This window comes from Poecilia mexicana, unplaced genomic scaffold (assembly GCF_051168715.1).
Source record: "Poecilia mexicana isolate PSO_F unplaced genomic scaffold, ASM5116871v1 scaffold_9, whole genome shotgun sequence".
Classification (NCBI taxonomy): domain Eukaryota; kingdom Metazoa; phylum Chordata; class Actinopteri; order Cyprinodontiformes; family Poeciliidae; genus Poecilia; species Poecilia mexicana.
The window spans coordinates 4896716-4923972 of NW_028263378.1; the positions used below are offsets into that span (position 1 = coordinate 4896716).

General features: G+C 39.8%; 4 protein-coding genes across 4 annotated transcripts; all 4 read left to right on the top strand.

The window, feature by feature from the left end:
* Positions 1-1608: 1608 nt before the first annotated feature.
* LOC148157610 (nuclear factor 7, brain-like) lies at positions 1609-4550 on the top strand. Its single transcript, XM_088008648.1, has one exon. The coding sequence runs from the start codon at positions 1709-1711 to the stop codon at positions 3137-3139; it is 1431 nt and encodes a 476-aa protein (XP_087864774.1). The 5' UTR covers positions 1609-1708; the 3' UTR covers positions 3140-4550.
* Positions 4551-8056: 3506 nt separating this feature from the next.
* LOC106933408 (nuclear factor 7, brain-like) lies at positions 8057-9880 on the top strand. Its single transcript, XM_088008649.1, has one exon. The coding sequence runs from the start codon at positions 8197-8199 to the stop codon at positions 9619-9621; it is 1425 nt and encodes a 474-aa protein (XP_087864775.1). The 5' UTR covers positions 8057-8196; the 3' UTR covers positions 9622-9880.
* Positions 9881-18315: 8435 nt separating this feature from the next.
* Positions 18316-20485, top strand: LOC148157611 (nuclear factor 7, brain-like). The gene has a single exon (XM_088008650.1). It carries the CDS (start codon positions 18455-18457, stop codon positions 19874-19876), a length of 1422 nt encoding a protein of 473 aa, XP_087864776.1. The 5' UTR covers positions 18316-18454; the 3' UTR covers positions 19877-20485.
* Positions 20486-23577: 3092 nt separating this feature from the next.
* LOC106933391 (zinc-binding protein A33-like) lies at positions 23578-26050 on the top strand. Its single transcript, XM_088008651.1, has one exon. It carries the CDS (start codon positions 24070-24072, stop codon positions 25285-25287), a length of 1218 nt encoding a protein of 405 aa, XP_087864777.1. The 5' UTR covers positions 23578-24069; the 3' UTR covers positions 25288-26050.
* The last annotated feature ends 1207 nt before the right edge of the window (positions 26051-27257 follow it).

Consider the following 27257-nt stretch of genomic DNA (forward strand, 5'->3'; position numbering starts at 1 on the left):
TATTGGTCTGTGGTCTCTTTTAAAAGACACTTAAACATCTGTTGCTAAAATTGCTTTTTATTAGTTTTTTAATCATTGTTGGGCCTTAGATTGTTGTGCTAGTTTAAGTTTATTGTGAAGAACTTTGCGATTTTTAGGTTTTCAAAGGTGAAGTATAAAGTTTTACTTAAGATTCATTTGCAGAAAAAAAAACCTAAGAACAGAATCAAACTTTGGGGCAATTTTTATTATATAGTTTTGTTTGGGACTGAACTTCACCTGGTCCTTCATCTTCTCCCAGACTCTGAAGGACAGGTTGTCCAGGTGTTTGGCCACATCTATCAAACCTTGATTTCAAAATTGTACTATTAATATTCATATTTAACCAACTATATATTTTATATCTTTTGCAAACTAGTAGCAGTTGTACATGCATGTATTTATTTATGCATGTCTACAAGTTTATTTGTTTAGTTACAATATAATAAAATATCTTTATTTTAGCTGCACATTTGGATGATGTAGTTCATTACATTTTATCCAGTTTAGTTCATTAAAGTTTTGGGGCAATTTAATTGAAAGAGTTTTGAGTTTTTTTACTCAAATCTACATCACAGACTTTGCTGACTTTTTTGTAGTTCACAATATTTTACCACATGATGGCGACAGAGATCTTTTTTTCAAACGTGTATTTACAGAGTTTCTTAGTTTTCCTTGAGGTTTTTATAATTGCATCAGCAAAACAGTTTCATTAACACTCAGCTGTACAACAAATCAGGATATATGTTACCTACTGTTCTTTATGATATGATGAAGATCCGTTTTTCTTTTTGACTGTTGCAAACAACATAATATATATCTTGCGTTGCTTATTTACCCTGGTGAAAAATAAATATACTAAGTATGTTAAATATTAGTATACTTGATCATTCTTTAAGTCAGACTGATCATGAGTATACTTCAAGTTCGCTTAGGTAAAGATAATTTTATTTATATAGCACAGTTTCAGCAACAAGGCAATACAAAGCGCTTTACAGGAATTAAAAGGAAATGCAAACAAAATAACAAACCAAAGGAAAAAGCAAAAGAATAAAAAGCTAATAATGTTGTTCAAAAATAAGTAAACTAGATGCTCCTTTTCAGGGTTGATAGATAAGTATAACGAAGTTAAAGTAGGATAAGTTAACTTAAAGTGTGACATTTTGGAACAAATAATTTTGTGCTTAGTGTATTTTAATAGTATTTAAATTGTATTAAATCACAATTTAAAGCGTACTAAGTGTACTTTCACATACTTTTTTGGAACAACTAAAATTATACTTACCATACTTTAAGTATATTGCTTTTTATGTAATTTAAACATGCATGATTAGTATATTTTGAGTGTATTATTTTGTGATTGAATTACATTTAAAATATATTTAGAATGTATTTTTTTAAAAATTAGAAGTTTGCTTCTTAAAATGTGAAGCAGTTGTTTACAAAATGTTCAAAGAAATTTTATTGCACTAAATGAGAAGCTCAAAGTTCACCTGGAAGTGTAACACAATGACCTGTCAGACTGGAAACACGTCAATAAAAGGAAAATGAAAGTATTTTTAACAGAGAAGAACTGAACTGAGACGCTACTACAGGGTCGGAGATTCGACTGAAACACAAACATTTAATCTGAAGAGAAAGAAGAAACTTTGACTGGGTGAGTTCTGGGACTGAGAGATTTCTGTAGAAAATGGCAGAAAATACTGCAGTTCTTGAAACTTTCCTGAGCTGCCATGTTTGTTCAGAGACTTTCAGAGATCCTGTGTCTCTGAGCTGCAACCACAGCTTCTGTTCAAGCTGCCTGGAGGAATTCTGGGAACAAACTGGAAACAAGAACTGTCCCATCTGTAAAAGAAGATCTTCCAAGGACAAACTGATTGTAAATTTTGGACTGAAGGAACTTGCTGATTCTTTTACTGGAAGACAGAAATCTGCACCATCTGAGAGAGAAAAAGGAGAAAAGCAGCTGATGGTCTGCAGTAAACACCAAGAAGATCCTAAACTGTTCTGTAAAGACGAGCAGAGAGCTGTGTGTCCTGTCTGTGAGTTTTCTCTCCACCAGAGTCACAAAGTGGTTCCTATAGAAGAAGCAGTCAGTGAGCTGAAGGAGCAGCTGAAATCTGACTTAAAGTCTCTGCAGGACAAGAGGAACAAACACAAACAAGTGGAGAAAACATACGATGATGTGATTTTACACTTCACAAAGCAGGTGTTGTCCACAGAGAGACAGATCAGAGCAGAGTTCAACAAGCTCCACCAGTTCCTGAGAGAGGAAGAGGAGTCCAGACTGGCAGCTCTGAGGGAGGAAGAGGAGCAGAAGAGGAAGACTATCATGGGAGAGATGAAGAGGATTGAGGAGCAGATCTCCTCTCTGTCAGACAGCATCTCTGCTGTTGAAGAAGAGCTGCAGAAAGACAACGTGTCGTTCCTCAGCAGTTATGAAGCCACTCAGAGCAGAGCCAGAGGTCAGAGGTCACTGCCAGATCCACAGCTGGTCTCAGGAGCTCTGATAGATGTGGCCAAACACCTGGGCAACCTGTCCTTCAGAGTCTGGGAGAAGATGAAGGACCAGGTGAAGTTCAGCCCCGTCATTCTGGACCCAAACACTGCTTACTATGGTCTGTATCTGTCTGATGATCTGACCAGTGTGAGACGTGGAGAAACAAAGCAGCAGCTTCCTGACAATCCAGAAAGAAACACTGAGTTTGCCACTGTTTTTGGTTCTGAAGTCTTCAGCTCAGGGAAACACAGCTGGGATGTGGAGGTGGGAGATCATCGTAGCTGGAGTGTTGGTTTGGCTAAAGAGTCTGTGGACAGGAAGGGAGAGCGACATGCTTCACCAAAATATGGAATCTGGTGTTTATGGCATCGTGATGGAAAATACACTAATGGTGCTGGTAAAACTCTCCCAGTGAACAAGAGTCTCCAGAGGATCAGAGTCCAGCTGGACTATGACATGGGGGACGTGTCCTTCTATGACTCTGAAGACATGACTCTCATCTGCACTCACAGAGACATTTTCACTGAGAAACTCTTCCCGTACTTTAATGTTGGAAAAACTGCTGATACCGAAATGTGTAACCTCAAAATTTGTCAGATTAAGATTTTGGTTGAAGTCTAAACTTGTATTTTTCATCTCTTTGAAGTGCTTTGCGTTTTCAGTTCAATGCTTTTTATTTGCAGTCAGACCAATTTTCTATTTTAAATCCTTGATAAACATGCTTCATATTTTTAATGTTTGTTTTTTAAAATTAATAATAGAAATGGACCTTTTCCAACATTGTGGCACAGTTTTAAAAAGTCTCCTACTTAAAAACATAAAACAAAACAGCATAAAAAGGATTCTGTTATGATTGTTTCCACTTTAGTGGGGTTTTCTCATGGAAATACAAAATACAGGAAATTGTTAGGATAATATCAAGCTCTGCAACAAACTGGCCACCTGTACAGGGTGACCCCGCCTCTCGCTAACTGGAGAGGCACCAGCAACCCTCCGGACCCCACGAAGGGACAATGGTGTTAGAAAATGGATGGATGGATAATATCAAGCTTTCATGTATAATTAAAGCTTTTTGTGGATGAGGCAAAATCTGCAATACTTTAAAACTTGTGCACCTAAGTTTTCTTTTCAAAGATCATTCATTTTGAAACAGTGATCCATGCTTTTATTTCAACTCGATTGGATTACTGTAACGCACTTTACCTGGGAGTCAGTCAGTCGCTGCTCTCACGTCTGCAGCTGGTTCAGAATGCTGCTGCACGACTTTTGACAGGAACTCGAAAGAGGGAACACGTGACCCCTGTCCTGGCCTCACTTCACTGTATATTTTAGGATTCATTTTAAAATTCTTATGTTTGTTTTTAAATCACTACATAATCTTGCCCCGGCTTACCTCTCTGAGCTTCTTCACCCATACATACCTTATCGGTCTCTCAGGTCAGCAGATCAGCTGCTTTTGGAGGTACCGAGATCAAGAAGGAACCTCAGAGGGGACAGAGCTTTCTCTGTCATTGGCCCCAAATTATGGAACAACTTGCCTTTGCAGGTCAGAGAGGCCCCTTCACTGTCCACTTTTAAAGCTCGTCTTAAAACCCATCTATTTTACTTGGCTTTCAACTCTAGCGGGATCTAGTTTTAAATTGTACGTTTTTGTTTTTAAACTGTAAGTTTTTATTTTATGTTTTTTTATTGTTATGTTGTGTTTTGATGTACAGCACTTTGTATCAGCTGTGGTTGTTTTAAAGTGCTTTATAAATAAAGTTGGTATGGTATGGTATGGTATTACATCGTCAAGACATTTTCATCAACACTCAGCTGTACAATAAATCAGGTTATATGTTACTTACTTTATGATATGATGATTTGACTGTTGCAAACAACATGATATATATTGTATTGTTTATTTATCCTCCTTTCATCAAACACTTCATGTCTCTTGCTCATCATCTCTCAATGTTGCAGTGTTTATTTGTGATTGTTGCTGCCTAAAATTAAAATCTAAGCCCAAAATCTCAATACTTCAACATCTCTATCCTGGCTGAATAAGATCTAATTTCCTTCAGTCTTTGGATGATTGTCAGATTGTCTTTGTGCTTAACAGGATTAGGGCCATTGAAAAATAAATAAAATAAAACTTTTTTTTGTCAGAATTCTGACTTTAATCTTTGAACTTTGATGTTTGATCAAAGGAAAGCTTAAAGATGGTATTCTGAAAGAAAAGTCTGAATTATTTTTTCCCCCAGTGGCTTCTGTATAATTAAGGCATTCCTTTGATCTTCTTTCTTCTGAATAGAGCTGAGGAACAGGTTTATAGTGAATATCTCTAAATAAACATCTCATCTGGCTGGTAGAACAATTAACAGGAAAAGCAGAATGAAAGTAACTTCAATAGTTCTTCCTGAGCTGTGAAACATCATTACACTGTGTGAGATATCTGCCAAAGGAGGAGAGTGGAGAAGTGAAGGACTTTTTTGTTGAGAATCTTTTTTAAAGAAAAAAGACTTTGACAGAAAATGGCAGAGAGAGCTCTTCTTGAAAGTTTCCTGAGCTGCCATGTGTGTTTGGAGACTTTCAGAGATCCTGTGTCTCTGAGCTGCAACCACAGCTTCTGTCTTAGCTGTCTGCAGAAATCGTGGGAACAAACTGGAAACAAGAACTATCTGTAAAAAAGATAATCAAGAGAGACGCTTCCAGTGAGCGCTATACTGAAGAATCTGTCCGACTCCTTTTAAAAAATACAGCAAGCTGAATCGGCTGATCAGGAAAAACCAGATAAATTAGACATTTGCTGTAAGCATCCAGAAGATCCGTATATATTCTGTGGGAATGTGAAGACAGATAATTGTTCTGTCAGTGACGTTTCTCTTGACGAGGATCCTGCAGTCAGTGAGCTGAAGGAGCAGCTGAAATCTGACTTAAAGTCTCTGCAGGACAAGAGGAAGAAACACAAACAAGTGGAGAAAACATACAATGATGTGATTCAACACTCCAAGAAGCAGGTGTTGTCCACAGAGAGACAGATCAGAGACACTTTCACTGAGAAACTCTTCCCTTGTGTTAGTGTTTGTTCTGCAGGTGATGCAAAAATCTTTGATCTCAAAATATGTCAAACTAAGAAAGTTCAAAGTTTTGTTTTTATTTTACTGAATTACTCTGATCAATGAAATTATGGGACCTTGTAAAGTTTAACACTGTATACAATTTATGTTTAAAGTATTAAACCATCAACTTCCACACAATGTTCAAAATTATTTTGTGACAGAGAGAGGGGTTATAATTTTAGAGGTAAAGGGAATTTTAAAAAACAATGATAAGATGTTTTGTATATCAGTGTGTTGTAGATTTATGGAATGTATTAAATGATGAGCTTAAACAAAGTACCAGTTCTCTGAACTTGAACAAAATTTAAGCACAAGTTTATGCAAAATTCTTAAGCAAGTTGTCATAAGTGAAACATATTTCTGTACATTTCCATTAGATTTTTTCTGAATCTGTCCTGAACTGATAAATTGATCCCAAGTGAATCCTGAGTTACTCCAATGTAGCTACAATGTAGCTAGATCAGCCAGATTTTTTTTAAAGTAGCTCAAAGGTGCATCTCATTAAAAATCAGCTGGAAAGTATATAGTGAATATATCCATAAAACAACATAATGTTACATTTCTGACAATGGAAAGAAAAATATTTGGACGGGGTTAACAGCCAGAGAGATTAAGAAGAGGCAGAGGAGTGAGGATGTAGATGAGTGAGGATGCAAAACAGAAGAAGAGTCAGAAGAGGTCAAAGACATAATGCCAGTTTCCATCACTCCAACATCATCTATAACCAACAAGATGCTGATGGAGTTCCTCTCACCATAATCCTCCTTCCTTAACACACTGAGAAATTTTTGTCAGGATGAAGATGGAAAAGTTCTGATCACCAGCCTCATATACAGATGATCCATCTGGCTGCCATGGGTGCAGCATGTGAAGACATCACAGCAGAGGCTGGATAAGACACTGAAAGATGATTCAATGCATTGAAAGAGAAGATTTTCTTTGTGATGCGGCTCAAGACACAGGAACATGAGGAGGTGAAGGAAGACGGCAATCACCCAGTCCAGATAATAAACTGGTGAAGTTGGTGGTTAGATGGTTTTTTCTCCAATGTTTACTTGTCCTTATTTGTTTCCTTCTGTCATTTCTCAGTGATAACAGTAAGATTTCTCATCCTGTAGGTTTACTATCTGGCAATGGGCAGAAGCCTGAGTTCACTGGAAATTTACCTGTAACTTTCAAGAGTTTATTCAGACATAAGCAATTAGAATATTTTCTTTTTGCAGCCAGAACAATAATTGTAGAAATTATTTCTCTGGTTTGAACACAAGGATAGAAGCAGCAATGTTCAGCTGTGAAAAATGTCCTCATAGCGCCATCTACTGGAGGAAAATACTCACAGCAGATAAATATCATTTTGACAACGTTTATTGAACACATCACTGATATTCCAAACTCAAAGCTTCACTGCAATAAACAAAACTGATGCAAGTCAGTAAGACCTTTATTGACACCAGACAGATGTAACACTGAGGAAGTTTTACCAATAATAATAAAACAAAAACAATGATGACTTTCCTCTGAAATCCAGAACATTGTCATGATTTGGTATTGTTTGTGGTGAGAGAGATGCTCGTAGGCCCAGGCAGACATTTAGAAGGTGTTTAATGATGATCCAGGATAACAAAATCCAGAAATACAAGGAGCAACGAGGACCAATAGTGACAGACAGACATAGATTAGACAAGAACCCAACAAGGAACACAGACAACAGGTGGGACTAAATACACAGGGAGGGAAATCACAGAAACGAGACACAGCTGGGAACAATCAGGACGGCACAGAGACTCAGGGGAAAACAGGACACAGAAAACCTCAAACTAACACACAGAAAACACAGAAAATATCAAACATCCTCTGATAAAGCATTGAACTTTATCACATTTTAAAGAGTCGTCTTTTATTTTATTTACTCTTTTGGTGAATAAAAATAGTTATGACTGTTTAAGTATATAGAAAACATTATCAACAACATAGAGGCTGAATATTCACTAGAAGACTTAAATCAGGGGTGTCAAACTCCAGTCCTCAAGGGCCGCTGTCCTTCAACTTTTAGATGTGCCTCTGCTGCACCACACCTGAAAAGAATAATTAGGTCATTAGCAAGGCTCAGGAGAACCGATCTACACAGGGAGGAGGTAATTAGGCCATTTCATTCCACTGTTTTTTACCTGTGGCACATCTAAACACTGCAGGACAGCGGCCCTTGAGGACTGGAGTTTGACACCCCTGACTTAAATGCAAAATAAGTCTCTGTTTATTGCTTCTTCTCTTTTTGAGTTAAAGCATTAAATCAGAAGTTTGCTTCTTAAAATATGAAGCAGTTGTTCACTAAATGTTCAAAGAAATTTTATTGCACTAAATGAGAAGCACAAAGTTCACCTGGAAGTGTTACACAATGACCTGTCAGACTGGAAACACGTCCCTGAGAGGAAAATGAAAGTATTTTTAACATAGAGGAACAGAGCTGAGACGCCATTACAGGGTGGAAGATTTGACTTGAAACACAAAGATTTAATCTGAAGAGAAAGAAGAAACGTTGACTTGGTGAGTTCTGGGACTGAGAGATTTCCGTAGAAAATGGCAGAAAATACTGCAGTACTTGAAAGTTTCCTGAGTTGCCATGTTTGTTCAGAGACTTTCAGAGATCCTGTGTCTCTGAGCTGCAACCACAGCTTCTGTTCAAGCTGCCTGGAGGAATTCTGGGAACAAACTGGAAACAAGAACTGTCCCATCTGTAAAAGAAGATCGTCAAAGGACAATCTGATTGTAAATTTTGGACTGAAGGAACTGGCTGATTCTTTTACTGGAAGACAGAAACCTGGATCATCAGAGACAGAAAAAGGAGAAAAGCAGCTGATAGTCTGCAGTAAACACCAAGAAGATCCTAAACTGTTCTGTAAAGACGAGCAGAGAGCTGTGTGTCCTGTCTGTGAGTTTTCTCTCCACCAGAGTCACAAAGTGGTTCCTATAGAAGAAGCAGTCAGTGAGCTGAAGGAGCAGCTGAAATCTGACTTAAAGTCTCTGCAGGACAAGAGGAACAAACACAAACAAGTGGAGAAAACATACGACGATGTGATTCAACACTCCAAGAAGCAGGTGTTGTCCACAGAGAGACAGATCAGAGCAGAGTTCAACAAGCTCTATCAGTTCCTGAGAGAGGAAGAGGAGTCCAGACTGGCAGCTCTGAGGGAGGAAGAGGAGCAGAAGAGGAAGACTATCATGAGAGAGATGAAGAGGATTGAGGAGCAGATCTCCTCTCTGTCAGACAGCATCTCTGCTGTTGAAGAAGAGCTGCAGAAAGACAACGTGTCGTTCCTCAGCAGTTATGAAGCCACTCAGAGCAGAGCCAGAGGTCAGAGGTCACTGCCAGATCCACAGCTGGTCTCAGGAGCTCTGATAGATGTGGCCAAACACCTGGGCAACCTGTCCTTCAGAGTCTGGGAGAAGATGAAGGACCAGGTGAAGTTCAGTCCCGTCATTCTGGACCCAAACACTGCAAGTAGATGGATCCATCTGTCTGATGATCTGACCAGTTTGAGACATGGAGACACATGGCAGCAGCTTCCTGATAATCCAGAGAGAAACACTGAATATAGCAATGTTTTTGGTTCTGATGGCTTTAGCTCAGGGAAACACAGCTGGGAAGTGGAGGTGGGAGATTATCGTAGCTGGACTGTTGGTTTGGTTAAAGAGTCTGTGGACAGGAAAGGAGAGAGATATGCTTCACCAGAAAATGGAATGTGGTGTTTGCTGCATCGTGATGGAAAATACTGGGATGTTGCTAGTGAAACTCTCACAGTGAACAAGAGTCTCCAGAGGATCAGAGTCCAGCTGGACTATGACATGGGGGACGTGTCCTTCTATGACTCTGAAGACATGACTCTCATCTGCACTTACAGAGACACTTTCACTGAGAAACTCTTCCCTTATTTTAATATAGGAGCAGCAGGTGATACCAAAACATCTGAGATCAAAATATGTGAAACTAAGATTTCTGTTTAAAGACAGCTCAAAGTTTTGTTTTTATTTTTACTGAATTACTCTGAATGAAATTCTGGGACCTTGCAAAATATAAAACTTTACATTTCATGTTTAAAGTATTAAGCCATCAACTTCCACACAATGTTCAAAATTATTTTGTGACAGAGAGAGGGGTTATAATTTTAGAGGTAAAGGGAATTTTAAAAAACAATGATAAGATGTTTTGTATATCAGTGTGTTGTAGATTTATGGAATGTATTAAATGATGAGCTTAAACAAAGTACCAGTTCTCTGAACTTGAACAAAATTTAAGCACAAGTTTATGCAAAATTCTTAAGCAAGTTGTCATAAGTGAAACATATTTCTGTACATTTCCATTAGACTTTTTTCTGAATCTGTCCTGAACTGATAAATTGATCCCAAGTGAATCCTGAGTTACTCCTATGTAGCTGCAATGTAGCTAAATCAGCCAGATTTTTTTTAAAGTAGCTCAAAGGTGCATCTCATTAAAAATCAGCTGGAAAGTATATAGTGAATATATCCAGAAAACAACATGATGTTATATTTCTGACAATGGAAAGAAAAATATTTGGACGGGGTTAATAGCCAGAGAGATTAAAAAGAGGCAGAGGAGAGAGGATGTAGATGAGTGAGGAGGCAAAACAGAAGAAGAGTCAGAAGAGGTCAAAGACATAATGCCAGTTTCCATCACTCCAACATCATCAGACAATGATTTGTAACCAACAAGATGCTGATGGAGTTCCTCTCACCATAATTCTCATTCCTTAACACACTGAGAAATTTTTGTCAGGATGAAGATGGAAAAGTTCTGATCACCAGCCTCATAGATGATCCATCTGGCTGCCATGGGTGCAGCATGTGAAGACATCACAGCAGAGGCTGGATAAGACACTGAAAGATGATTCAATGCATTGAAAGAGAAGATTTTCTTTGTGATGCGGCTCAAGACACAGGAACATGAGGAGGTGAAGGAAGACAGCAATCACAAAGTCCAGATAATAATCTGGTGACGTTGGTGGTTAGATGGTTTTTGCTCCAATGTTTACTTGTCCTTATTTGTTTCCTTCTGTCATTTCTCAGTGATAACAGTAAGATTTCTCATCCTGTAGGTTTACTATCTGGCAATGGGCAGAAGCCTGAGTTCACTGGAAATTTACCTGTAACTTTCAAGAGTTTATTCAGACATAAGCAATTAGAATATTTTCTTTTTGCAGCCAGAACAATAATTGTAGAAATTATTTCTCTGGTTTGAACACAAGGACCGAAGCAGCAATGTTCAGCTGTGAAAAATGTCCTCATAGCGCCATCTACTGGAGGAAAATACTCACAGCAGATAAATATCATTTTGACAACGTTTATTGAACACATCACTGATATTCCAAACTCAAAGCTTCACTGCAATAAACAAAACTGATGCAAGTCAGTAAGACCTTTATTGACACCAGACAGATGTAACACTGAGGAAGTTTTACCAATAATAATAAAACAAAAACAATGATGACTTTCCTCTGAACTCCAGAACATTGTCATGATTTGGTATTGTTTGCAGTGAGAGAGATGCTCGTAGGCCCAGGCAGACATTTAGAAGGTGTTTAATGATGATCCAGGATAACAAAATCCAGAAATACAAGGAGCAACAAGGAACAATAGTGACAGACATGTCACACAGTGGAAATTTGTTTTTACTTTTTAAGTGTGGTTTTTATTGAGTGTTTTTGCTGCATGTTTGGTTTTTTATTCACTGTGGACTCCGAGAACTAATAGCTGATTCCAGTCACCTGCGCGGGGTGGGCGTGCCCGTAGGCAGCGTACCTGGAACCTGCAAGACGCTGGCAGTGGCTCTTAAAAGGCAGAGGACTTTGTGTTGAGAAGAAAAGAAAAAGGGGAATCCAGGAAGGTTCGTGACGGAGGACTGTGACCCCGAACGAGCCAGTGGTTGACAGCAGAGGATACAATCAGTGGGAACGACGCGTCGGACCGTCAGCGGGCAGAGGGGGAACTCTGCCCTGGTCAGTAAGTAACGTTTCCACTGATTGTCCTCTGGGACCCTCGCTGGGACAAATAAAACATCCGCTGTTCAGCGATCGCTCTTCTGGCCAGGTGTTTTTGTCCTAACAGGACGCCAGCGGGCGGCGCTTTACGCGGAGCAACTAGAGTGGGCTGGAACGACCACAGGAGGCGGTGGCGCTGGGGCCGTGACTGCAGGCTGGACGGAGCGCAGGATTCGCCGTCCTCATTGGATTTTGTGGATGTTGGCCCTCTTGGACGATTTTAGTTTGTTCTGATTTGGACATTTTAATATTTTTATTGTTGTTTTTTGCAAACAAGAAAACGGAGCATTTTATTCCGTTGGGGAATAAAAAAAGAGCTAACTAACTGAATTGTCCTCCCTTGGTGTTGTGTTACTGTTTTCCTCCTTGTTGTCTGAGAACCCGGGGCTATCAGCTGACGTTAAGCTGGGCTCTGACATAAATTGGCGTTGTTGGCAGGACGACAAGCTCGGGAACAGTGTTCAGCACCTAAGGTGTAGATTTAAAAAAAAAAATAAAAAAAAATAAAAAAAAAAAATAATGATGATGCCGGTGTATCCTGGTGCTCCTTGGGTACCAAAATATAAGGGTTCAGACTCTGATGTCTCCTATGGAGATTGGAAAGAACAAATACAAGGGCTATTAAATGCTCAAGAAATAGCTGAGGCTCGGAAAGTAGATATCTTAGTTGGAGCCCTGGGTGGTGAAGCTAAGCGTCAGGTTGGGGTACTAGAAGAAGAACAGAGGGACCAGGTTAGAAAAATTTTCACATATTTAGACTCTTTATATGGTGACAATATTCCTACAGCAGTGTTGAGGGCACAGTTTTTTAGCTGTATTCAAAAACCCAGTGAGTCTGTAAAGTCCTTCACTTTGCGACTCAGGGAGCTGTTTTGCAGGCTACAGCAGCGTGATCCCACTCATGCACCCACTGAAGGGAGCCTTCAGGAGCAGATGCTGTTGGGTTTATGTGAGGGTCCCCTGTCACAAACTCTGCGAGCTTATGTGCGTCACCATCCAGGAGAAGATTTTGCAGCAGTACATCAGGAGGCACTGCACTTGGAGGAGGAACAGCTGGGACACCAGGGCCTGCAAACTACCTGTTTTACAGTGGGTGAGTGTAGATCTAGTAGACCACAATTGGAATTAGACTGGAAAGAAAAACTTAAAAAAGAGATTACGGAGGATGTTAAACTTCAAATGAGAGATCTTGTGAAAGATGTCGTAAGCGAAATTAAACCTCTTTTGCAACAGCAAAGTTCAGCTAATTCAGCCCCTAGTGAGCAGAGATTTAAACCAAAGCGACCTGGGTACATGAACCGCTGGACTAAAGATGGTGAACCCATATGCCATCACTGTAAGCAAGTCGGACATATTGCTAGGTTTTGCCAAAATACACCCGATCAGCCGCCTTTAAACTAATACACCCTACTGCTGAGGCCCAGGCAGTGGGGACGGGATGTATGTTAAATAAACAGGGGGCCATCACATCTTTTGTTGGAGAATGTCCTCTCATAGAAGTGTGTATGGGGGGAGTCAAAATGACTGGATTATTGGACACTGGCTCTCAGGTTACACTGGTGCAACAACAGGTGATGGATCACCATTTTCCAGAAGTGGACAGAACTGATGCACCTTTGGTTTTTGCCCTAAAAGCTGCAAATGGTCTGGACATACCATATTCAGGCTATGCTGTCATGGACTTTGAAGTTGAAGGGGTGAAAATACCAGATAAAGGGGTTGTGGTTGTGAGAAACGATTGTTCAACACATCCTTTGATAATAGGGATGAACGTCATCAGTGCGTGCTGGAATGATGTTTTTATCAGAGAAAAATCTTTTTCCCCCCAGAAGCTGAAATCCCATAGGGCTTGGAAAGAGGCTTTTGCTGTTTGCCAACAGGCTGCCACCACAAAGACTGATGGGTTTCTGGGTTATGTCCGTTCTGCTGGTCACAGAGGAGTCCGGGTGCCCCCAAACTGTGAAGTTATGGTTTGGGGACGAACATCCAAAGGCAAGAGTCCAGCTGAACGAGTGGTGCTGGTGGAAGCTTTGCCTGATGCCGAACCTTGGGGAGTGGCGAGGACTTTGTCTATAGTTAAAAGGGGACGGGTCCCCATCAGAGTCTGTAACCCCCATCCCTACGAAGTAACCATTGGACGTTATCAGAAACTAGGACAGCTGTACCAGGTGGACGAGTCTGATGTCCAGGGAGCCAACGACCTTACCCTGACGATGAGTTCAGATGGCGTGGTGGAAGTTGCTGTGGTGGAGACAGCTGGGATGGAGGAGCCTACAATACCAAAAGCGGAGGTGAGCAAACTACTTAACTGTAAGAGCTTGACCCCACAACAGGAAGCAGAGCTGCAGGCCTTACTTCAGAGATGGCAGAAGGTGTTTGCTGTGAATGAAGAGGATCATGGAAGAACTGATCTGGTCCAACATCAAATTCACACAGGTGACGCACCACCGATTAAACAAAAGTATCGTCCCCTACCACCACTGATGTATAAAGAGATTAAGTCTCTTCTTACAGACATGTTGGAAAAAGGCATAATTCGGGAGAGTAGTAGTCCTTGGGCCTCCCCGATTGTCTTGGTGAGGAAGAAGGATGGTAGCTGGCGTTTCTGTGTGGATTACAGGAAGCTTAACGCAGTAACGCATAAAGATGCTTTTCCCCTTCCTCGAATTGAAGAGACTCTGACATGCCTGACCAAAGCACAGTGGTTCTCCACCCTAGATCTTGCCAGTGGATATTGGCAGGTGGAAATGGATAGTAGAGATCGGGAGAAAACCGCCTTTACTACTCCATTAGGTCTATTTGAGTTTGATCGGATGCCGTTTGGGCTTTGTAATGCCCCAGCCACATTCCAGCGCCTGATGCAGCGGTGCTTAAGTAATTACCTGTCTGAATCTGTGTTGGTGTATCTGGATGATATAATAATCTACTCACCTGATTTTTCTACCCATCTTCAGCAACTGGAGAGTGTTTTCCAGAAGCTGTGGCAACATGGGTTGAAGCTGCGGTTGGATAAGTGCAAGCTGTTCCAGCAACAAGTGAAGTTCCTTGGACATCTGGTTGACCAAGAGGGGGTGAAACCAGACCCAGAGAAAATCCAGGCAGTCCAGGATTGGCCCGTTCCATCTACCATCCGCCAGGTCAGAGCCTTCCTGGGGATTGCAGGTTACTATAGACGCTTCGTCCCAGGATTTTCTAAATTGGCTCGACCTTTAAATGCCCTTTTAAATGGAAGTTCTAACCGCTCATCAAATACACAGGTCCAGTGGTCCACGGAATGCCAGGAAGCATTTGAACGTCTGAAGCACGCCCTGATTGAACCCCCCGTTTTGGCCTATGCAGATTTTTCAAAACCATTTGTGCTCTATACTGATGCTAGCAACCACGGCTTGGGTGCTGTGTTGGCCCAAGTACAAGATGGGCAAGAACACGTGATTGCATATGCCAGCAGGAGTTTACACCCAACAGAGCAGAACGACAAGAATTACAGCTCTTTTAAATTGGAACTTTTAGCCCTTAAATGGGCAATTACAGAAAAGTTTAAAGACTACTTGGCGGGGGCGAAGTTTGTTGTATTTACAGACAATAATCCAGTAGCCCACCTCCAAAATGCCCGCTTGGGGGCAACAGAGCAACGTTGGGTGGCACAGCTGGCTGCATTTGATTTTGAGGTGAAATACAGAGCTGGAAAAGAAAATGCTAACGCCGATGCGCTCTCCAGGTTTCCAGCAGGTTGTCGAACAGCCCAAGTAACCACTGAGATTACTCCTTCAGGAGATCTACAAGAACCTCAGCTCCACAGGGATGACTGGAAGGGGGCTCAAGAACAAGATGCTGGACTGCAGATGTTGAGAACCTACATGAAACGGGGAGCCCTCCCTGATGCCCCAACCAGGAAAGCACTGCCTGAGTCGGTGCAGAAGTGGCTAAAACAGTGGAGGCGGTTCCAACTTCGGGACGGAATGCTGTGCAGAGAGGTGATGGACGCAAGGACACACGAAATCTACTTTCAGATCCTATGTCCCACAGAAAGACGCAAGGAGGTGTGGCAGAGGTACCACGAGGCAGCTGCTCATGCTGGGGTGGAGAAGACTCTGTCCAGGATACGTCGCTTCTTCTATTGGCCCTGTATGGAAGGTGAGGTGCAGGAATTCCAGCTAGGTTGCGCTGTCTGTAGCCTGCGAAATAGAGAGGCACCTAGAGCTCCTCTACATCCTATTAAAGTGTCTTATCCTTTGGAGGTTGTAGCTTTAGACTTCCTTACTTTAGGGAGGCCCACAGACAGGTATCAGAACATTCTGGTCATGACAGATCTTTTCACCCACTATGCGTGGGCAGTGCCCACGAAGGATCAAACTGCACAGACTGCAGTGCATGCCCTATGGGCTCATGTGATCCAAATATTTGGCTGCCCTGCTAGGCTGCATTCAGATAGAGGAGCAAGTTTTGAGTCGGCCTTGATGTATCAGTTATGCCGGTGTTATGGTATTACAAAAAGTAAAACTACACCATATCATCCTGCTGGGAATGGTGGGGTCGAGCGGTTGAATCAGACTCTGTTGCATATGCTTCGTACACTCGAGGCTGAGAAACAACAGAGGTGGCCAGAATTCCTCCCAGAACTGCTACAAGCATACAATAACACTGTCCATGGTGCTACAGGTTATGCACCATCCTATCTAATGTTTGGGAGACATCTGAGACAGCCAGTGGATGTGAACCTGGGTGTTGACCCAGAGCCCCTCTGTCATGACCTGAAGGGGTGGGTTAGGGATCATTATCAAAAGTTATCTTTTGCTTACGAAATGACAAGGAAGAACAAGAATAGTGCAGCCACCCAAAATAAAAGGGTTTATGACAAAAGGGCTCAAGCCCTGCCATTAGTCCCAGGGGAAAGGGTGTGGGTAAAAGACTGGGACAGACAGGGCCAGGGAAAGCTCCATCCAGGTTGGAGTCCTGAACCACATGTGGTATTGGAAAGTGTGGGCGACACGGGTGTGGTTTATAGGGTACGTCCAGAAAAAGGAGGGAGGGAAAAGGTTCTTCATCGGAACGCATTAAAGTTGTGCATTACCCCTGAAACGGATAACTATTCACCTGCTCCAGAAGACAACCAGGAGGTGCAGACCCTGGTTGAACCGCCATTTTATTGTGTTGTTCCTAATGTTCCAGCTCTGCAGGATGGATTACCTGACCTGCGGCGCTCAACAAGGTCGAACTTTGGCCAGCCCCCTGCACGGTATAGACTTTGAATAGTGTGCCAGGGACTGGCACAGTTAAAATATGGGGAGATGTCACACAGTGGAAATTTGTTTTTTACTTTTTAAGTGTGGTTTTTATTGAGTGTTTTTGCTGCATGTTTGGTTTTTTATTCACTGTGGACTCCGAGAACTAATAGCTGATTCCAGTCACCTGCGCGGGGTGGGCGTGCCCGTAGGCAGCGTACCTGGAACCTGCAAGACGCTGGCAGTGGCTCTTAAAAGGCAGAGGACTTTGTGTTGAGAAGAAAAGAAAAAGGGGAATCCAGGAAGGTTCGTGACGGAGGACTGTGACCCCGAACGAGCCAGTGGTTGACAGCAGAGGATACAATCAGTGGGAACGACGCGTCGGACCGTCAGCGGGCAGAGGGGGAACTCTGCCCTGGTCAGTAAGTAACGTTTCCACTGATTGTCCTCTGGGACCCTCGCTGGGACAAATAAAACATCCGCTGTTCAGCGATCGCTCTTCTGGCCAGGTGTTTTTGTCCTAACAGGACGCCAGCGGGCGGCGCTTTACGCGGAGCAACTAGAGTGGGCTGGAACGACCACAGGAGGCGGTGGCGCTGGGGCCGTGACTGCAGGCTGGACGGAGCGCAGGATTCGCCGTCCTCATTGGATTTTGTGGATGTTGGCCCTCTTGGACGATTTTAGTTTGTTCTGATTTGGACATTTTAATATTTTTATTGTTGTTTTTTGCAAACAAGAAAACGGAGCATTTTATTCCGTTGGGGAATAAAAAAAGAGCTAACTGAATTGTCCTCCCTTGGTGTTGTGTTACTGTTTTCCTCCTTGTTGTCTGAGAACCCGGGGCTATCAGCTGACGTTAAGCTGGGCTCTGACAGACAGACGAGCATTAGACAAGGACCCAACAAGGAACAGACAACAGGTGGGACTAAATACACAGGGAGGGTAATCACAGAAACGAGACACAGCTGGGAACAATCAGGACGGCACAGAGACTCACAGGGGAAAACAGGAGACAGAAAACCTCAAACTAACACACAGAAAACACAGAAAATATCAAACATCATCTGATAAAGCATTGAACTTTATCACATTGTAAAGTGTCATCGTCTTTTAGTTTATTTACTCTTTTAGTGAATAATAAAAGTTATGACTGTTTAAGTATATAGAAAACATTATCAATAACATAGCAGCTGAATATTCACTAGAAGACTTAAATGCAAAATAAGTCTCTGTTTATTGCTTCTTCTCTTTTTGAGTTAAAGCATAAAATCAGAAGTTTGCTTCTTAAAATATGAAGCAGTTGACTAAATGTTCAAAGAAATTTTATTGCACTAAATGAGAAGCACAAAGTTCACCTGGAAGGTGACGTGTTTCCAGTCAGACCTGTCAGACTGGAAACACGTCACTGAGAGGAAAATGAAAGTATTTTTAACATAGAGGAACAGAGCTGAGACGCCATTACAGGGTGGAAGATTTGACTTGAAACACAAAGATTTAATCTGAAGAGAAAGAAGAAACTTTGACTTGGTGAGTTCTGGGACTGAGAGATTTCTGTAGAAAATGGCAGAAAATATTGTGGTTCTTGAAAGTTTCCTGAGCTGCCATGTTTGTTCAGAGACTTTCAGAGATCCTGTGTCTCTGAGCTGCAACCACAGCTTCTGTTCAAGCTGCCTGGAGGAATTCTGGGAACAAACTGGAAACAAGAACTGTCCCATCTGTAAAAGAAGATCTTCAAAGGATGTTCTGCCGGTAAATTTTGGACTGAAGGAACTGGCTGATTCTTTTACTGGAAGACAGAAACCTGGATCATCTGAAACAGAAAAAGGAGAAAAGCAGCTGATCTGCAGTAAACACCAAGAAGACACTAAACTGTTCTGTGAAGACGAGCAGAGAGCTGTGTGTCCTGTCTGTGAGTTTTCTCTCCACCAGAGTCACAAAGTGGTTCCTATAGAAGAAGCAGTCAGTGAGCTGAAGGAGCAGCTGAAATCTGACTTAAAGTCTCTGCAGGACAAGAGGAACAAACACAAACAAGTGGAGAAAACATACGATGATGTGATTCAACACTCCAAGAAGCAGGTGTTGTCCACAGAGAGACAGATCAGAGCAGAGTTCAACAAGCTCCACCAGTTCCTGAGAGAGGAAGAGGAGTCCAGACTGGCAGCTCTGAGGGAGGAAGAGGAGCAGAAGAGGAAGACTATCATGGGAGAGATGAAGAGGATTGAGGAGCAGATCTCCTCTCTGTCAGACAGTATCTCTGCTGTGGAAGAAGAGCTGCAGAAAGACAACGTGTCGTTCCTCAGCAGTTATGAAGCCACTCAGAGCAGAGCCAGAGGTCAGAGGTCACTGCCAGATCCACAGCTGGTCTCAGGAGCTCTGATAGATGTGGCCAAACACCTGGGCAACCTGTCCTTCAGAGTCTGGGAGAAGATGAAGGACCAGGTGAAGTTCAGTCCCGTCATTCTGGACCCAAACACTGCAAGTAGATGGATCCATCTGTCTGATGATCTGACCAGTTTGAGACGTGGGAACACAGATCAGCAGCTTCCTGATAATCCAGAGAGGAACATTAAATATAACAGTGTTTTTGGTTCTGAAGGCTTCAGCTCAGGGAAACACAGCTGGGATGTGGAGGTCGGAGATTATCCTCGCTGGAGTGTTGGTTTGGCTAAAGAGTCTGTGGACAGGAAAGGAGAGAGAGATGTTTCACCAAAAAATGGAATCTGGCGTTTAAGGCATTGTGATGGAAAATACTGTGATGCTGTTGGTAAAACTCTCACACTGAAGAAGAGTCTCCAGAGGATCAGAGTCCAGCTGGACTATGACATGGGGGACATGTCCTTCTATGATTCTGAAGACATGACTCACATCTACACTCACAGAGACACTTTCACTGAGAAACTCTTCCCTTATTTTAATGTAGGAGCACCAGGTGATACCAAAACATCTGAGATCAAAATATGTGAAACTAAGATTTCTGTTTAAAGACAGCTCAAAGTTTTGCTTTTATTTTTACCGCATTATTCTGAATGAAATTCTGGGACCTTGCAAAATATAAAACTTTACATTTTATGTTTAAAGTATTAAGCCATCAACTTCCACACAATATTTAAAAATGTTTTGTGACAGAGAAGGGTTATAATTCAAGAGGAAAAAGAACATTTATAAAACAATGAGAAGATATTTTGTATATCAGTGTGTGGTAGATTTATGGAATTTATTAAATGATGAAAGTACAAATATAAACCAATTAAAAAAAAAACTATTCAAAAATTAACTTATTCAAAATGTGTATCACAAAGACTAAAAATACTTCTAATGTTATTACAAATGGATAAATACTTGCACATTTAAGGATAATAATAATTTGGGGAATAATTAAAGAGTTTATCTGGTGTGGAGATATAAATGTTTGTAGGTTGATAAATATGAGAGGGGCAGGAATTTATGTGATCATGTTTCTTCTATCTTCTTTTCCCCCCGATCATATTAGATAAAATTACATGCAATGAACGTGATAATTTGTTTTGTTTTTTCCTGCTTTTATTTGTTCCCTGTTGAAATAAATCAATAAATCTTTCTATTTACAATGAACCCAACTTTCTTTTTAAATCCTTCATTAACATAGTTTGTATTTTATAATTTTGAAGGTTTTCAAACATTAGTAAAAAATACAAAATCTTATTAGATAACTTATTCAGCCACAGTCAAATATTTCATCATAATCAGTCTTTATGTTTGGTAGAAAGGAAAATGCAGAAAACAGCAAAAAGAACAAGGAAATAGATTTAAATTATTTATCTGATTCACTTTAATTATGCTATATGTTGGGTTTTATGTGGAGTTTGTCGTAGGATTAGTGTTTGGTTTTTCTTCTTATAGTAAATTTTTTCTTTTCTATTCTCAGTTTTAATCATAATGTTTCGAACTTTCACTGAACTTAGTCCCAGAGCTGCCAAATGTGAAGAAAAATGAATTAATTCATAAATTAAATTAGTTTACTTGTCAAATCTAATTTTATTTAATGAATACATTGTCCAAGATCCTAAAGCAAGTCTAAATCTGTTGCACAACATTTTAAATAGGAAAGTAAAATCTGTGATGCTAACAAATGAAATGAATAATTTCAGCGTTGGATGTTTTCTTTCTGAACTCTGGTACCTTTTATAATAAAACTGAAATATTTGTTTAAATTCTAATTGATTTGTTGCTTTGTGCTTTTACTCCATTGTTAATTTGTATTTTAAACATTTTAAGATCCTATATTTTAAACACAAAAAATATTTTCAATTATAAATACTGAATAAAATACTTTCCCTTGTTATAAAAAGTCTAAGAATATAGACTTAAAACCAGATCTTTCTGAAAAGCTACTTGTAAGTTAGTTTGGTTTTATTTAAAGTGTACTGAGATTCTTTTACAGGAAACTCTAAAAGAAATTAACAAGATTTTGTGTTCAGCTGGTGGTTGTAAAGCACAATCAGTTTATTTATGAAGCACATTTCCAACAACCTCAGCTGAACAAAGTGCTTCACAATACTTATAACTTTACAGACAGATATACAATAAATTAATAAGTAAAATTAAGCTTTATAAAAAAGACATATTAATAAAGTTGACAGTAAAATACCAATAAAATAATAATGTAAATAAAAGTCAAGGCTTAGTTAATTTCAGTTCAAGCAATTTCCTGATAACTCAACTTAATTAAGTATTAATCTTTTTCTGTTTTTTTATATGGTGTTGAAGTTGTCTCAGATTTTCTGCAAAATTAAATAAAACAAAACCAGAAGAAGATGAAAGAAATAATCAAAATACAAACACTGATGAAACACCAGAACTGACATTTGAATAGTCAAAGTTCAGATTGCAGCTGTTGCCACCCGAACAGGAAAACCTGAAGACAAACTCAGCGACCTGCTTCACCTGAACCGAACATTCAGATATTCTGAGGTATTGAAAGTAATGAAATTGTTAAATCTAGTTTACTTCTTGAGTCAATGTAAATAGTAAAAAAAAGAGGGACGTTCATTTCTGCCCAAAAAAAAATCTCAGAAATTCTTCAGAAAGTTTAGAAAATTTGCTACTTGCTAGAAAAACTCAGAAATTTTTAGATACATTTTTAGAGTTTTTCTAGAAAAAAATCAACTTTTCAAACTCAGAATGATCTATTTATTTTTCTGTTTTGGCAAAAATGTATTCGTCCTGTTTGTTTCTGTCTACAATGGCTCTCCATACTAATATGCAGTTGTAGTTTGTGGAACCATTGTCATAAAACTACTCAATCAGGCCAAAAATGGCTGTAAAACGTTTAGAGACTGATCAGCAGATGGCAGCAGAGAGCCTCCCAGAGCCTTTAGCACCAATAAACCTTAAGCTTAGCCAGGTGTTGTCCAAAGTGAGGCCCAGGGGCCACTTGTGGTCCATGTACTGATCTTGTGCGGCCCCTGAATGTTACAAATTTGTCCCACATCTGAAAGTGTTTTGAAGCGGCTCATTTTCCAGACATGAAAATGAGCCATGTATTGCCATTTCCAGAGCCAGCTGTTTGTATTGCCAAACAGCTGGCTCAGGGTGTTTTAAAACCATTTTCTGATGTTTTTAGAAACAGTTGAGGCCCAAATGGAAGCACAAAAATGTGCAAAATGTGAATTTTGCAGAATAGGTCCCCTTTAAGGTACTCAATATTACTACAGCTGCATCCCTATTGATAAATTTGTTTCTGCTTTCATAATGTTGATTGAAGTGAAGAGTTAGTGATAAATAATGGTATCTGATACAACTAGAGTATAAGAATGATTTGGCTTTACAAAGCCACCACTGGCAGTTCCATAGGGTCAAGTGAGCTGAGAATGATTTTATTGTTTTGATAAATCAAATCCTTTTGGCTTTCCTGCTACTTGTTTGTTTGCTGCCTAATGGATTCAGACAAACCTTCCTCACGTTTTATTGACAAACACATCCACCAGAGTTGGTATCTGACTCCTCAGATTCACATCATCATGAATGTCCAGAAGGATTTTCTTTTGATTCACGTGACATTAGAAAAGTTTTTTCTTTCAGCTGAACACCTGCTAGACGTCTTCCTACATACAGTAAAGATACTAAATATGTAACATTTAATGTAAAAAAAACTTAGGAAATTATTTCTTGTGGGTTTAGTTTTTAAATCTTGAAACTTGGAAAGAGTGAAAAATATTTATAGAAATGTTTGTAACCAATGTCATTTGTCGACAGACTTTTCTTGGAGATATGTTTTAGAAAATAAACGGAAAATGATCCACTGTTTTGATTTTGATGATGCTTTAAAAAGTGATGATAAAATAAACTTGTGCTGTTTTCGGCTTACACTGTTTTAGTCTTGTCTTGCTCTTTTACTTTATTTTTCATTTTGTTTTGGTTTTGCTTGTTTTTTCCAGCATTGTTTTTTGACTATTGTGTGTAAAGATTAAAAATGACTAAAATAAATAAACAAATAAATAAATAAATAAATAAATAAATAAATAGCTTGTTATTAATGTTAAGTCATTTATTTTCTTTCATTAATGTTTTAAAGTCTTCATAGTAAAATACTTAATTTTCACATTTTGGTCGTAGGATTAACTGACATTCTTATCTCCACCCACTGAAACTAGTTTACTGTTTAAGCGTAAGACAAAAATGTTGTTTATCGGGTTTACAGTGGAGTGAGAATGAAATGCTTTCTCACTTCAACAACTACCAAACTACACACCTTTTTCATTCAAAAAGCCTCTTAGCAAATTCTTTTTACTTCTTTTTCTCTGTTCTCAACCAATAAAACGGTTAAAGAAAACAGCAGCTTTAATTACAGGGAGAATAACACAAGAACAAAAGAGGAGGAAAATATTTGTCTGTGTCACCAGAGCTTGTCTGACTGGTAAAACGTCTCTGAGTTGTCAGACAGAATGAGAGGAATGATCCTCGCTGCTGAACAGAGCTGAAACGCCACCACAACATGGTGGATCGCTGTTGAAAAAGACGCTGGACCGGAGTCAGAGCGGCGAAGAAACGTTTTATTGGTGAGTCCACATACTGCTGCTTTGAGACAAAAGACAAGAAGAAAGATTTTTTTTTTATTTGCTTCAAGATCCGTTGTCTGTAAAAACAAAAAGATCATCTAAAGGATGATCTAATAGTGAAGAGGGTGAATTTTTACAATGAAGGAACTGACCGACTCTTTATCTGGAAGACAGAAAACGTCATCTGAGAGAAAAAAACAAGCTGAAATGGGGCTGTGCAGTAAACATCCAGAGGTTCCTCACTTATTCTGTGAAGACGAGCAGAGAGCTGTGTGTCCTGTCTGCGAGTTTTCTCTCCACCAGAACCACAAAGTGGTTCCTATGGAACAAGCGGTCGGTGAGCTGAAGAGGGAGCTGAAATCTGACTTAAAGTCTCTGCAGGACAAGAAGGAGAATTACAAACAAATGGAGAAAACATACGATGAAATGACCGGACACATCACAGATCAGGTGTCATCCACAGAGAGACAGATCAGAGCAGAGTTCAACAAGCTTCACCAGTTCCTGAGAGAGGAAGAGGAGTCCAGACTGGCAGCTCTGTGGGAGGAAGAGGAGCAGAAGAAGAAGACGATAAAAAAGAAAATAAAGAAGATTGAGGAACAGATCATCTCTCTGTCAGACAGCATCTCTGCTGGTAAAGAAGAGCTGCAGAAAGACAACCTGACATTCTTGAGGGGTTACGAAGACGCACTGAGCAGAGCCAGAGGTCAGAGGTCACTGCCAGATCCACAGCTGGTCTCAGGAGCTCTGATAGATGTGGCCAAACACCTGGGCAACCTGTCCTTCAGAGTCTGGGAAAAGATGAAGGACCAGGTGAAGTTCAGTCCCGTCATTCTGGACCCAAACACTGCCAGCCGATGGCTCTCTCTGTCTGATGATCTGACCAGTGTGAGACGCTGCGAAACGAAGGAGAAACTTCCTGACAACCCAGAGAGAAACATTAACTACACCAATGTTTTCGGTTCTGAGGCCTTCGGCTCAGGGAAACACAGCTGGGAAGTGGAAGTTGGAGATCATCCTCGCTGGAATATTGGTTTGGTGAAAGAGTCTGTGGACAGGAAGGGAGAGACCGACGCTTTGCCCAAATATGGAATCTGGTGTTTAGTCCACAGTGATGGAAAATACATGGATGGCGAAGCTAATGTTGTCACAATGAAGCAGAGTCTGAGGAAAATTAAAGTCCAGCTGAACTATGACAGAGGGGAAGTGTCCTTCTACGACTCTGAAGACATGAGTCACATCCACACCCTCAGAGACTCTTTCACTGAGAAACTCCTGCCTTATTTCTGTGTTGGAAAAACTGGAGAAGTGGAACCTACAAGTATCAAAGTCTGTAAAACTGAGATTAATTTTTAAGCATCACATAAACCGAGTGTAATGTTTGAAAATGAATGTGTTTTGTTCTTTTCTGAGAAGAAAACAAGAAACCTTGACATCAGTTATAATGTTGAATATTATAGCAGACACCTTCAGACGTCTAAAACCAGACATAGTTCACCCAGAGGATCCACTCATTTATATTTATGTTGTATGAATGTCCCAGTATGGAGACAGAAACATTGTTCTATTTCCTGTTTTTAATGCTGCTGTACTTAATAAACCTGAAATCATAAACTAATGGAAATAACTTGGAATAATAGACGTTAATGTGCATGTGTGTGGTCTTAAAAATGTTTACTACATTTATAATTTACAGTCATAAGATGGCAGCTGGCCAACACGAACACTGTCTTGAAGTTTGTAAAATACAGGATTTATTTTGTAGCTTTTTATTTTTTACTAGGTTGATGCTTAGAAGAGGTTGGACCTTTTGAACTGTGGCTTCAATATTGCAGAACAATTTGCTATTAAATATTAGACATGCTTCTTTTCTTGCTGTTTTTAAGTCTATTTTTTTAAAAACATTATTTTCAGTGGCTTTTGGTACAATATGAGTTGTTTCTGTTTTTATTTTAAACAATTTTTGCTGAAATTTTATTCTGTTTTTGGTGTTTTCATTTTTACATTTTATTATTATTTGTTTCTTGATTTCTTGATCTGTTTTAGTTCTGTACAGCATGTTGGTTAAAATGTTGTTTTTAAATGTAATTTATGAATAAAATGGATTTGGATTGGTCAATGAAGCTACTTGATTTTATAAACTTATTCTTCAGACTTTAGGAGTTAAAAGAGAGATTAAAAACTCTGATAGCATACTGACAAACAGCATACCAGCATGACTGCAAGATTACAAAAAACAGTTAAAATAATGTATTGCTAAGTTAGTGGAGAGGTTATGAGCAGTCAGTAACTTACCTCAGATAAGAGATTCAACGGCATTTTTTTAAAAAGCTGTTGGCTTTCCAAAAAAACTAAAAAAGTTGAAAAGAAATTGGCAGTGGACACAACTCAGAAATGCTGAAGAAATTACAAATATTCCATTAATGTCCTGAATGTGGTCAACAAGGGACAAAAATAGTTCTTCCTTCACATCTGGACAAAGATGTAAGGCTGTAAAACTTTTCTCAGATGTCGTCTGATGAAAGTAAAATTGAACTTTGAGCCATAATTCAGCTGGACAAGATTTTTGTTGAAGTAGATAAAAAAATCCAAATACCAATCTAATGAGCTTTGACATAAAACTTTCTGTTGTTTGCTTGAAAACTGAAGATGAAAAGATATTTCAGCAAAAGAATGAAGAAAAGTTGACAGGAGTCACCTGAAGGTGGCTCTGGACATCAGATGTTCTCACAATCTGATTGATTTGGAAAACTTACTAAATCAGCAAATTTTTCCAAGTGAAGAAGTGGGATGTTGATCATTTTCATTAGTTTATTATTGAGCACGACAGTTGTTCCAGCTGTCAATCAAGCTTTGAATGCTTTGCTAAATGTGTTAATGACAGAGAAACAATTCACCACCATAGGAAAACCGTTTATCCACCAACATCAATGACCTTGCTAACTAGCCATAGCATTTATGAAAGGCTCTGCTAGCTGCAGCATAGCAGATAGTAAATGAAGAGTGAGAGGGGGAGATGAGCAGCGCCACATGTAGAGTGATTGACAGCACTAAGACCTTTCTCCTGGCTCTAATTAGTTGTTTTTAGTTAGCAGTTTCTTCACTGATTATCTGTTTCATACCATACTGTCACAACATAGTGGCAGTTTCAACAAATATTCAAAATAAGTATATATTTTATAAAAGTTAAATACTGCAGCTTTAAAGCCCATGTTGAATGAATGTAAACTTCAGAAAGAAGGTGGATGTTGTTATGTTTTACAGTTTCTCAGGTATATTTTTGAAGCTTGGCAGTTTGCTTCTTGACTCAGCATTTAACCTGATGG

Excerpts from the sequence above, each read along its gene's own strand:
- LOC106933408 (XM_088008649.1), top strand. The coding sequence starts at position 8,197 with ATGGCAGAAAATACTGCAGTACTTGAAAGTTTCCTGAGTTGCCATGTT.
- LOC148157611 (XM_088008650.1), top strand. The coding sequence starts at position 18,455 with ATGGCAGAAAATATTGTGGTTCTTGAAAGTTTCCTGAGCTGCCATGTT.
- LOC106933391 (XM_088008651.1), top strand. The coding sequence starts at position 24,070 with ATGAAGGAACTGACCGACTCTTTATCTGGAAGACAGAAAACGTCATCT.
- LOC148157610 (XM_088008648.1), top strand. The coding sequence starts at position 1,709 with ATGGCAGAAAATACTGCAGTTCTTGAAACTTTCCTGAGCTGCCATGTT.